Source organism: Choloepus didactylus, chromosome 5 (genome assembly GCF_015220235.1).
Source record: "Choloepus didactylus isolate mChoDid1 chromosome 5, mChoDid1.pri, whole genome shotgun sequence".
Classification (NCBI taxonomy): domain Eukaryota; kingdom Metazoa; phylum Chordata; class Mammalia; order Pilosa; family Megalonychidae; genus Choloepus; species Choloepus didactylus.
In genome coordinates this window covers 146,638,642-146,651,015 of record NC_051311.1, presented here as the reverse complement: position 1 = coordinate 146,651,015, position 12,374 = coordinate 146,638,642, and the positions used below count along the sequence as shown (strand labels likewise).

Genomic DNA, 12,374 nt, shown 5'->3' with positions numbered 1-12,374 from the left:
ATAGAAGAGATGAAAAACACAATGGAGACATACAATAGTGGGTTTGAAGAGGCAGAAGAAAGATTAGTGAACTAGAGGACATGACATCTGAAATTCTACACACAAAAGAACAGATAGGGAAAAGAATGGAAAAATATGAACAGGGTCTCAGAGAATTGAATGGCAACATGAAGGGCACAAATGTTATGAGTGTCCCAGAAGGAGAAGAGAAGGGAAAAGAGCAGAAAAAAATAATGAAAGAAATAATCACTGAAAATCTCCCAACTCTTATGAAAGACACAAAATTACAGATTCAAGAAGTGCAGCATACCCCAAACAGAATACATCTGAATAGACCTACCCCAAGACACTTACTAATCATATTGTCAAATGTCAAAGACAAAGAGAGAATTCTGAAAGCAGCAAGAGAAAAGGGATCCATCACATACAAGGGAAGCTCAATAAGACTATATGTGGACTTCTCAGCAGAAACTGTGGAGGTGAGAAGGCAGTGGTATGATATATTTAAGATTCTGATAGAGAAAACTGCCAACCAAGAATTCTATATCCAGCAAAACTGTCCTTCAAATATGAAGGAGAGTTTAAAATATTTTCAGACAAAGAGACACTGAGAGAGTTTGTGAACAAGAGACCTGCTCTACAAGAAATACTAAAAAGAGTACTACAGGCAGATAGGAAAAGACAGGAGAGACAGTTTGGAGAAGAGCGTAGAAATGAAGACTATCAGAGCAGAAAGAAAGAGAGAAAAGCTGTAAGACATAATAAAATCATGAAACATATAACAACATGAACAAACCTTGAGGACATTATGTTGATCAAAATTAGCCAGAAACAAAAGGACAAATACTGTATAGTCCCACTAATATGAACTTATATTAATGAGCAAACTTATAAACTCACTACTATTCCCCCTACCTGGGACATGACTCCCGGGGGTGTAAGTCTCCCTGACAATGTGGGACGTGACTCCCAGGGATGAGCCTGGCCTTGGCATTGTGGGACAGAGAATGCCTTCTTGACCAAAAGGGGGAAAGAAATGAAACAAAATAAATTTTCAGTGGCTAAGAGATTTCAAATAGAGTTGGGAGGCCATTCTGGAGGTTATTCTTATGCATTATATAGATATTCCTTTTTAGTTTCTAGTTTATTAGAATGGTTAGAAGGAAATAACTGAATCTGTTGAACTGTAATCCAGTAGACTTGATTCTTAATGATGATTGTATAACTATATAGTTTTATCCTGCGACCGTGTGATTGTGAAAACCTTCTGACTGACACTCCCTTTAACCAGCATATAGGCAGAGGAGTAATAAAATAAAGACAGAAAATAAATAAATAATAGGCAGAGATAAGGGGTATGGGATGTTTTGGGTGTTCTTTTTATTTTTATTTTTTATTTTTTAATTCATTTTGGAGTAATGAAAATGTCCTAAAATTGATTGTGGCAAGGAAAGCACAACCATGAGATGATACTGTGAGCCACTGATTGTATACTTTGGATGGATTATATGGTGTGTGAATATATCTCAGTAAAATTGCACTTTAAAAATGTATTTCTCATTGGAATTTTTTTTAAATGTATGTAATATACTCTAACATTCTTCAAACTAGTTTTTCACAGAACAGTTTTTGAAGAATATAGATGAATTTTCTCTGTGATCTGCATTTGAGTATTGCGGTGGCCTTAAACTCTCAGATTCAGTTGGTGGCAAGAATTCTACCCGATAAACTTAGAGGTTGTTCCCTTACTTTGATCAACCTAGGTTGCAAAATTCCATCATTCTGGACAAAAATTCACACAAGACTTTATTACTGATCAATTTATTTCTTAGCAAATTTCTACTTTGTCTAATTCTTTCTACCTGACTACTGAATTGATCATTTTCCTTTAAACTCCTTTTCTCCAATTTGTTGGTTTAGGCATCCAAAAAAGAGGTCTGGCTTTTGTCCAGGCTCATGGGTGGTAGCCTCTAAATCTTTGGAATTTCTTGTGATAATGTGATAAGAATGTCTTTTGTTATTCATGGTGGGCCACAGACCACACCTGATAATTTATGCTAATGAAATGACAGGGTGGAGAGGGCCACACCAGAAAGACCCACTATATGATTAGGGAGGTGGGCTTTGAGCCAAGTCATATCAGCCTGACTTCCAGGGAGAGAAGAGGGCCTGGAGATTGAGTTCAACCATGTGGGCCTTCATAATGAGACCCCAATAAAAATTGTGGACATGCAAAGCTTGAAGAGCTTCCATGATTGATTATAGACATTGATATGCCTGGAGGAAGACAGGTTATGACTTCCTGGGGTGAGAACATGGAATATATACTATGAAATGTTGCCTTGCATTTGAGACCCTCCCAGACCTCACCCTATGTTTGTCTTATTTGTACCCCCTTTACTCTAATAAAACTGTAGTCCTAAATATAGTGCTCTCAGTGAATTCTGTGTGTCCTTCTGGTGAACTGGTGAACCCGAATCCCTGAATTTGTAGCCAGTTGGTCAGAGGGGCTGGTGGCCTGGGCCCCTGAGCTCATGGCTGGGCCCTGAGGGGGAATCTTGTAGAGAACTGTCCCTAACCTGTGGGGTTGGCCCAACTCTGGGTGGAGTCAGAATTGTATTACCCTTGAGACAGAAGTTGTTTGCAGTAGTTCAGTATTTTAATGAATTTTGCTAATTTCTTATGTTAGTTTATTATAGGACACATTAGAAGTCCAAGGGTTTAAGTTACACTAATTAGTTTAGTGCTTTTGGTCTGTTTTTTCCTGCCGAAATGTCAATGACAGAAGGACAAGGATCTCTTTCATTTATTAATATAATCCCTGTTCTAGAACAGTGCCTGGAGCATGGTAGGTGCTCAGTAAACCTCTCTTGGGTAAATGAATTTGATTGTTTTAAACTATGTGCATATTTAACTTTGATTTCAAAAAATAATCATTCTTCTCAAAACTACCACAAAGCAAAAATCCTACATCTAAAATCTCTTTCAGTTGTCTTGGTCTTCTATTAAGAAATGTTATCATTAGTTTTTCATACTCCAAAAAGAATATTATTTTCAATACATTGAGCATTCTTAATACTCATTAGATTTTCATACTCCAAAAAGAATATTATTTTCAATATATTGAGCATTCTTAATACTCAAACACGCTTTACAGCAGATTACCTTTCAGAAGCACTAGGAGAGTTGGCAAGCACTGTCATGCAATGAGTGAGACTTACATAACATGTCAGTGTTGACTGAATATATGGATGTGAGATAGGAAGTGATTATAATGAAGAGAAAAGACAATACATTGGAAGGGTATTTGAGTACTTCTGAGTTTAATTATTGTTCGTTAGTTTATACCTGGCCTTCTTTCAAAAGGGATTTTAGGAAGCCCATAAAGTATAAAGAACATAACATTAAATTACATTTAAGTTAAATTAAAAGCTTGGCAAAGAAGATAAAAAAGACAAAGGAGAGTCAAGAAAATGACTAATAATATATACAATTATAGCCTGCTACAAGGTCACAAATTTGTCCATTGGTATTTGTACATTACTATTAGATTTAGCTACAAGGAACAGAGACCCAACAGATAAGTGCTTAAATAAGATAATACATGAGTTTCTTTCTGTCTCATATAGAAGTTCAGAGTTGTGCAGTCCAGAAGTAGTTTAGGAGCTTACCTACTCCTCAGGGATCCCGGCTCCTTCCAGCTCACCCCTTTGCCTTCCCAAAATGGACATCAACCCCATTGTCCAAGATGGCAGAATTTATATTCTGGGCAGCAAATGAAAAGGGACAGAGAAGGAGCAATGTCCCTAAGGAACATATCCAGAAATTGCCACTAGATACTTCTACTTGCATCCTAATGTCCAGAGCTTAGTGACACAGCTACTTCTAGATGCAAGGGAGCCTGGGAAATCAGTCATCATCCTTGGCAGTCTTGAGTCCCACTAAAAAGTCTATTATAATGAACAAAAGGGGAGAAATGAATATGAGGGACAGTAAGAGAATTATCCACAGATTCCTAGCAGCCAAAAGAAAAAAAGGAACAAAATACCAGAGTCAGTAAAGATAAGCAATTGATGAAGACATTTACAGGAGCTCTTGGTAAAAAGATTAGAAAAGAGTGATTTTGGAGAACTGCATACAAAAAGAAAAAGTATGATGTCTTCAAAAATATCCTTTTCACATAGAAGCAATGTTTCCTAGAACTGTTTCTTGTACCAACTCTCAATAAGTGTATTGACAGCTCAGAAATATCATGTCTGCTGAGATTTAATTTTCTGAGTTCATTTTCTCCATATTTTTTAAAAATCACAAGAAAAATATATTTCTTTGAACTTCTTCATATGAATGTCCAGACATTAAATATATACATATATATCTGTTTCAGAATTAAAGAAAGGTCTATTTACCTTCATTTACGGAAAAGAAACCGCTGCAATCACAGGGACTACCAGAATATTTCAAAAAACGGTATGTAGCTTTCTATTTAAACCTTCACCAATGTAACTGTAATGATTGACTTTATTTCATAACTACCAAAAAGGCCAAGAATTAGATAATAAGGACCATGGAATAAATGAGCCTGGTGTTTCCCTTTCCAATACCACTGCCCTACCTGAGAAGGGGCCTGGGCTTAGAGCCGTTCGCCCATGGCAAAGGAAATCAAGAACAAGAAGCTATCAAGGCATGGACCAAAGGCAGGCAGGTCCATCATCCCAACATCAGAGTTCTAGAAGGGCCAAGGTACAGGGTGGTTGAGGCTCGGGGGCAAGACCTTATTTAGAGGACAAGGACTGAACACAATCAGGGTCACAACAAAGGCTCTGTCCTCCCCTTTGGTGCAAAGTTCCTGTTGGGGTTAGAGTGTAAAGTATCTAAGTGTTTGTGGCTGCAATCCCCAAGGCCATTAAGAAAAGGAGTGTGTTTCCAAAGTGTTTTTGAGACTTCTGAGACTCCAGCAGCTTCTTGTGTTTCCCAGGACGTCAGTGTTTTCAGGGCTTGCTTCTTACCTATGTGAGTCTAAACCTCCCATCTTGGACCCAGAGTTAGTGCATTGCCGTAGATGTTGATGAAACTCCTCATTGATACACCATGGCCTGCCTAATGCCTGTAATGAACTGCCAAGTAATGTTTTGTGATACCATAATGCAGAGATGGCAAATACTTAGTGTGTGGGATGCTACTCTTTCTTCCTAAGCCTGGGGAAGATAATGCTAATCTGTTTGCCATCCCTGTGCCTGTGCCATACCTAATTAACAAAACTGTTGAGGAATTTTTTAAGGAACATGAATTTTAACTAAATATGTGACTTACAAACAATATATTTCTTGTAATGAATATTCTACATGGCATAAATGTTCTATTCTAAGACAATATATTGATTTTTTTACTAATAAAATAATAACTGCCATTTACTGGGCCCTAAGTGCATGATTATATACTGCTAAGAACACTTTATGTATAATATTCAGTTAATCCTTTCAACAACACTGTAAAGCAAGTATATATTTCTTCAGTTCTAAGAATGCCATTAATTGTAATAGCTCTGGGGAGTGTTGAGGAAGGGAAAATGAAGGAAAAAATTACAAGGTACACATTGATTGCAGCACTCAATCTAATATCAAATGTGTGAAAGTGTATTTCTTAGACTTGAGGAACTGTAATGATATCCCACAGTTAACAGATGGGAAAATGGAGGCACAGAGAGCAGGAATTTGTACCCAGATCTGTCTGATCCCACTCACAGGTCTATGATCTGAGAGGCTCTACAGACATAGATCAACTTTACTTTTTTGCATTTGAACAAAACCAACAATTTAATGGAAAGTTACATTCGAACTTAGCTGCGAAGATCATGGATACAAAGGCCCTTTGTTTGCATGTTCTCTTTTCCTTTAGCAAGATATGCAAACAGCCCCAAAGCTGTCAAAAGCTCTCTATCAATGTACATCACACACACCAAAAAAACCCCAAAGAACAAAAATGCATCTATGAAGAATACAGCTATAGAAAACAATGGTTAAAAGTCAGTAAATTCTTATTTGGAAAGACTTGCTAAGCACTGCCAAAGTAAAAACATCAGGACAGGAAATTGGATAATTCAGTTTGCTTTCCATTGTGTTAAAAAAAAAAAAAAAAAAAAAGGAAAGAAAGAAACAAAAAAGCCTATACTTAGAAAATATACCAAAATACACACAATCATTATGTTTGATAAGATCATAAGTGATTGCTTTTATTCTTTTTACTTTTCTCTATTTCCCAAAGCTGAAAATAACGTAAAACAAACAAACAAAAACCCTAGAATGAAACAGAGTCTAGGAACAGTAAAGGACTGGCCCAAGGTTACATAACTGAATATATCAGGGGAGGGCCGGGCATTAAACAGGAGGATTCTGCTAGAAAACGCGGGACGTGAGCTGCTCTCTCTCCATGAGCCTAGGATGCCAGCAGTTCTCTTTCTTATGCAACTTAGACGGGTGAAGTCAGATTCATTCTTCTACCCACAATGACTGCAGCCGTCTTTTGTAAAATCAAAGAAACCAAAGTCAGAGGCTCCAGAAAGTACCCAGAACAATGGATAGTAAACGTTTCTCATTTTGTGATCCTTCCTCTTGACAGCTTTCCTTTAAAATTCAGATAGAGGAGATAAAAAGAGTAGGAGATGGGAGGAGAGCCTAACCGTGCACATACATACATGTCAGAGTTTGATGGAAACCTGTGGCTTCTGTCAGGCTTTTGACTACTGAATAGATGCCAGGGGGAGGAGGGAATGTTCCCTTCCTTTTCTTTCAATTTGCAATCCTCAGAAATGCATAAAGTGTACACTCTGTGTAGTACAACTTCTTTGAAGATGCTTCTTGACTATTTTTCTTCTAAGAATGTGATGATTCTAAAAGGATTTTTTTTAAGTTTCTCATACATACTCATTATTTAATGTTCTGCTTTTATTCTCCTGCCTGTCTTGTTATTTTCTGTTGCTTTTCCTTGCTGTGATTTTTTTATATATATATTATGCAGCATGTAACCTGACTGTCTGTTCCGAGTTATCTCAATTACTCCCCAAGGTTTTTATTAGATATAGGAAAAGTCAGCTTTCCCCATTCTGCATATTTATGGCTACACTTATTTTTCAGAATCAGCGAGAGAGAAAAGAGGAGAAAGGGAAAAAAGAGTTGAACGGAATACTAAAGTGTTTCTTTAAAAATTGTGTAGTAAGAATTAAAGAAACAGTTCCTATTTTCATCTTGATGGTTTATGTAAGAGTTCTCAAAAATTTCTATAGATACCTCCATGATTAGCTACGGCTAATGATTGTAAAGGATTTTTAAGTGTCAAACATAGAAGTCATCTATAATTCAGGGAATAATTATCTGATGTGGGGGTCAGGAACAGCAAGGTTCCCCTTTAGGTTTCTTTACAGTCAGCAAAGGAGATGGTTTGCAGTGGCTCTTATGGCTTCCAACATGCCAACGCCCTAGGGTGGGAGGGCAGCAGTGCACAGAATGGTGAAAGGGTCAGATCCTAATAGAACATCATCTCATTCTCAGAGCTGGAAAGTGGTGCCCAGAGAACAGAGAAAAAAGGCCTTCCTCTACTTACTGCCTCATAAAAGCTTACCCTTTCTTTAAAGTATAAAATAGCAGAATAGTTTTGAATTGAGGCCCTTGGAATTGGTGTGTGAATTGGACAGATCATTAATAGCTCTAGCCTGTTTCCACATCTGTAAAATGGGCATTGCGGTTGGTGAACAGACTTGCCAAAGGCAACCCTGGGAGCTCCTTCAGGGTTGCCTAGACAAGCCAGCTTGAGTGGGCATCTGCACCCCACCTCCTCACCCCACCTCCTGCACCCAAGCTCAGAGGGGTGATGGGGTGCGGGGCATACCTTCTGCAAATGCAGCCTTGTTAAGTTTGCCCTTTCTCTGATAAAGCCAAGTCATAAACTATACCTGACATTGGGGATTCATCACAAAACCTGCACATGATCACCCCAGATGGGGCCTGCCTTGCCAGCAGGGACAATAAGCAGGGGCTGCTGTGAGGTTGAATGAGAAAAATGCAGTGCTTCCTAAACTTCCATCATTGGGGTACTGCTGAAACGATTGTTGCTAACTCCACCTACTTCCTGTACACAATATTGTAAAAAATCAGTCACTTCTTGAGCATAAACAGTTTTTAAAAGGAAACGTAAGTTTAAAAGATAGTTTTCAAAGATAGGAAAACAACCAGAGTTGGTATCCAAGTCCCTGCGGTTCCAGGACAGTAGCGGGCAGGAAGGTAATGGGGGTGGTGAGGAGCAGTTGGTCAGACCTGGAGTATATGGCAGAGAAGAACGGTGACCCTAGGGGGTGGGGGGGCTGTATGCTAGGATAGGAGCGGGAAGTGTTGAAGGCTGGTAGACGGGAGGTCAGACGTTGACAGAAGGGAGCTGGGACAAGGAATAACAGAAGAGAGGCGGGACTGCAGCGGGAGCTTTGGGGGATGGGAGATGTGTGCAATCTGAAAGGTGGGCTCATGGCTGGGGACCAGAGGAACCAAAGGTGAAGGCAGGGATTAAGAGAGAGATGTGTAAGAGCTGAGGGCAGGGAACCCCGGGGATGGGTGGGGTGGAGGTGGAGACTGAGAGACAGAAGCTGCAGATGGAAGGGGCAGGAGAGCTGCAGCACTGGCTGGTGGAGCTGGGCGCTCCGGAGCATTCTGGCGTTGGAGGCTTGTAGCAAAGGAGAAGTAGATGAGGTGTTTCACCCTCTACCAAAGATGATCACTCTCAGAGACTAGACTGTTAGCATGGCAGTGCCAGTCAGCAGCCAGCCAGTGAGGTTGATGTGGCCAATGGGACCACCTAAATCACCACCTTCCCATGCTACATAGTCCTCAGAGCTGCGTTCTCTGTTGAGACTCAACCAACATCAGCTATGACTCAGCTCCCTCCTTACATGCTGACCTCATGCCCCTCTCATCCACACACCCGCAGAGCCAACTGCCTCAACACACAGGCCCTTTTCTCATGCCTCTAGTGTTGCACCTTCCTCGGGGTGTAGTTGAGTTCTTTGCTTTAAGTGTCTGGTGTCCCAGGTTGACAGGCAGCAGGAGCCATTTGGACCCACAATTGTCCAAGCTCGGCGTCGCTGCACATAGTATGGATTGACAATCAACTCACATTTTTTACCTAAATAACTCTCAGGAGTTACGTTTAACCTGTGAATGGTAGAAAAGCATGCACCGTTATCCCCTGCTAACTTGAACATCTCCACGGTTTGAAAAAGCAATGACTGGCAAGATGACACTTCATTTAAAATAAAGGGTAAAGGGAAAATAAATTTTTAAAGGGTATTAGATATATATGTTTTAAGCAAATAAAAATTCACCAAGGCATCTACTTCCAAAATAAGCATGACTTACATGCTTAAAAAGAAACAAACAAGCAAACAAATCCCAGCTCCCAAATCTCCATCGCCGCAGCACACAGCCCGCCGAGGAGGAACCACCAGCAGGTTTATGTGGTGCACGCTGTACTTCTCTGCAGTTTCCAAACGAGACTTTACTAGTTGGGAATACGTCTTTTTCATTGGCAGTCTTCTGCGTTTCGTTTTTGCAAGTTTAGCAAAAATCTTTGTGTGAACACCTGTTTGGGGTTGTTTTGTTTTCAGAAATACAAACGCTTACAGGGAATGTTTTTTTCTGGGAGCAATATTCTATCCATGTAGTGAGAAGTGTCCCCTTTCTATGCACCCATATGCTCACTCACCTAGAGGGAGAGTGGGAACAAGGGTACTAACCTGAAGTGTACTGATATGAAAAATGTGTTTGCATCCTAACCCCTCTCCACCTTTAACCCCTTGCTGCAAACCAAATTTGGTTTTGGCCCTTGCAGCTTTCTCAACCTTCCCTGCTACCCCGCAGTCTCCCCACCTCCAAAAATTTCATCTTGCTTGTTTCCTTCTCTGGACTTTGGTTAGACAATCTAGAGAATGGGAGAGATGCAGACAGACCTGAAGAAACTAGAGAAAACAGGCAGTATGAAGTCCACCCACATAAGTATGGGGAAGGAGAAGGGGTTGGGGTGGGGAAGAAGAAAGAAAGTTGAGCAAAGAAGGGGTGACAGAAGAGTTTTTGAGAGAGACTGAGACAGGAGGCCATGGAACAGAATCAGAGTGAGGGGAGAAGATGGAAGAAGAGAGGGGATTTCTATGTGTCACTGGGGATGTGTACCCATGAGTTATCAGTAAAGCTCAGTTCCCCCTTTTAATGACTGTCAAATTGTGTTTATTTAACACACCACTGCTCCAAGAACGAACCGCAAGAGACTACCCACACACAAGGCTTACATCAGCATTTAAAAAAGAAAGGCCTCTCATCTCAAAACCACAACACAGTACAACTCACTGTTGTTGCTGCCCAGTAAAAAGTCCAGAGCCCTGGATTCATGGAATTGATCCCGCATGCCTCCATCCATCCTGCTGATATTTTTGAGACACTGCAGTACGGATGGAGGATAAAAACATTAAACACAAATGCCTGCCTGAACCACAGTTCAAGACCCCTCAACGGCTGGTTGTATAACCTCGGTGAGTCACCTCCTCATTCTGAGCCTCGGTTTTCCCTATATATAAAATGAAATGTTGAAATCAGATTATCTCAACTTCCATCCAAGCTCTGTGATTCGGTAAATCTAAATCACAGTGTTCTACGCTGATAACCCACAGCCTCATGGAATGTTTAAGTTTTTGATTTTTTAATTGTATTTGTTGGTGATAGGAAAAAGTCAAGAGATTTTGCATAAAAATCCAACTTCCTATTCACCCTAGAAATTCATCAGGTTTGGCAACAGTGGGCCACACTACGTCCTGGCATGGCAGCCTGCCCTTTAGATGGATTATGTGACGTGCAGTTCCCACTCTGCTCCCTTCACACCCAGATTTAGCTGCCCAGTCCTGGTGGCCATTGAGTTTGCAGCCCAACTCCCAAGTCAAAGTGTCTGGAACTAGGCAAGTGAAAGTAGGCCAAGGACAGCAGTACACAGCAAGCCAGAAGGGGCAAGAATGAGAGAAAGCCAGAGAGCTGGCCAGGCCCTGGGCATCTGGCAGGAGAGAGGTGCCTCTGGGAGATAATCCGACAAAGCAGAGAGGAGGAAGCTGGTCGCCTAAACCCACCAGAAAGGATTTTGCTCCCTCAACAAGCAAGAGAATGTGGAAGCTTTCCAAAAGGAAAGAAGCACCATTCTTCAAGCTTTGCTCCATGTCAGAAAGAATATGTTGATGTCCTTTCATGACCCCGGCAGCGGATCATCTGTTTTATCCAGTAATACTGCCAAGGACCATGGGTAAGGGCACAAACTTCCAGGGCCATCCATAGCCGGGTGGGTGAATTTGGCTGGAGAGCTGTTTAAGGTTGCTATGGTCACTGTTAATCTTAATCTCCATTTAATCAATACAACAACCTTACTTTATAGGTGAGGAAGCTGAGGCTCAGAATGGTTAAGTGAGTGGCCCATTGAGCTTGTCAGGAGTTGAGCTTAAACCCATGTCTGTCTTATACCAAAGTCCAGGCTCCCAACCAAGCTACATTGTCTCCCATTTAGATTCTGGCCTCTAAAGCCACCATCTTGCTGCCCAGGGCAACCAACATCTGCCCTGGAGTCAGCTGGAGAGTCAGAATTAAATTTCTTGACCCAGCATTCTGTGCCAGTCTTCTGACAAAAGGGATCTTCTTGGGAAGGGATAGAGGCAAGAAAAAAGTAAAACACAAAACAACAATGAAGAGACAAATGATAGATGACTATGAAACCAGATTTAGCTGAATTCAGTTACATGTGCAAGGGATTATTATTTTTATACCCCCCCATGATCTCTATTCTGGAACAAAGTAGGTTTTGTATCTTTAATTGGCTAGCTGAGCTTATGTTATCATATTCTTGCCAAAAATGCATAACCTGAGTTTAATGATGAGGAAACATCAGAAAACCCAAATTAAGAGACATTCCACAAAATAGTTGGCCAGTTCTCCTCAACAATGTCAAGGTCGTGAAAGACAAAGTAAGGCTGAGGATCCAGCCCAGATTAAAGGAGACTTCTTTAATGACAGCAAAATACAATATGTGATCCTGGATTGGGATCCTGGATCAGAAATTGGTCATTAGTAGAACAATTAGTGAAATTTGAATAAGGTCTAGAGATTAGACAATAGTAGTGTGTTATATCAATGTTAATTTTTGCAAATTTCTGGAAATTATTTCAAATTGAAAATTTTAAAACAATTTCTTAAAAAGTCACAGAGGAGGGTATTGAGGAGAAGCAAAGAAATCACCTTTGCCAAGCTGACACAGGTACTCGGAAAGCATTTGGTCAACCCAATTGAGATTTCCCCCAAGACCTTGAG

The 12,374-nt window shown here is 40.5% G+C and overlaps 1 protein-coding gene across 2 annotated transcripts in view; it reads left to right on the top strand.

The window, feature by feature from the left end:
• The window catches only part of AOAH (acyloxyacyl hydrolase), a 185,226-nt gene that overhangs the window by 125,439 nt on the left and 47,413 nt on the right, over nucleotides 1-12,374 (top strand). For both annotated transcript variants that reach the window (XM_037837087.1, XM_037837086.1), the window contains one exon: nucleotides 4,385-4,467. In XM_037837087.1, the coding sequence (XP_037693015.1) occupies nucleotides 4,385-4,467 (83 nt within the window). The remainder of the gene's footprint in view (nucleotides 1-4,384; nucleotides 4,468-12,374) is intronic.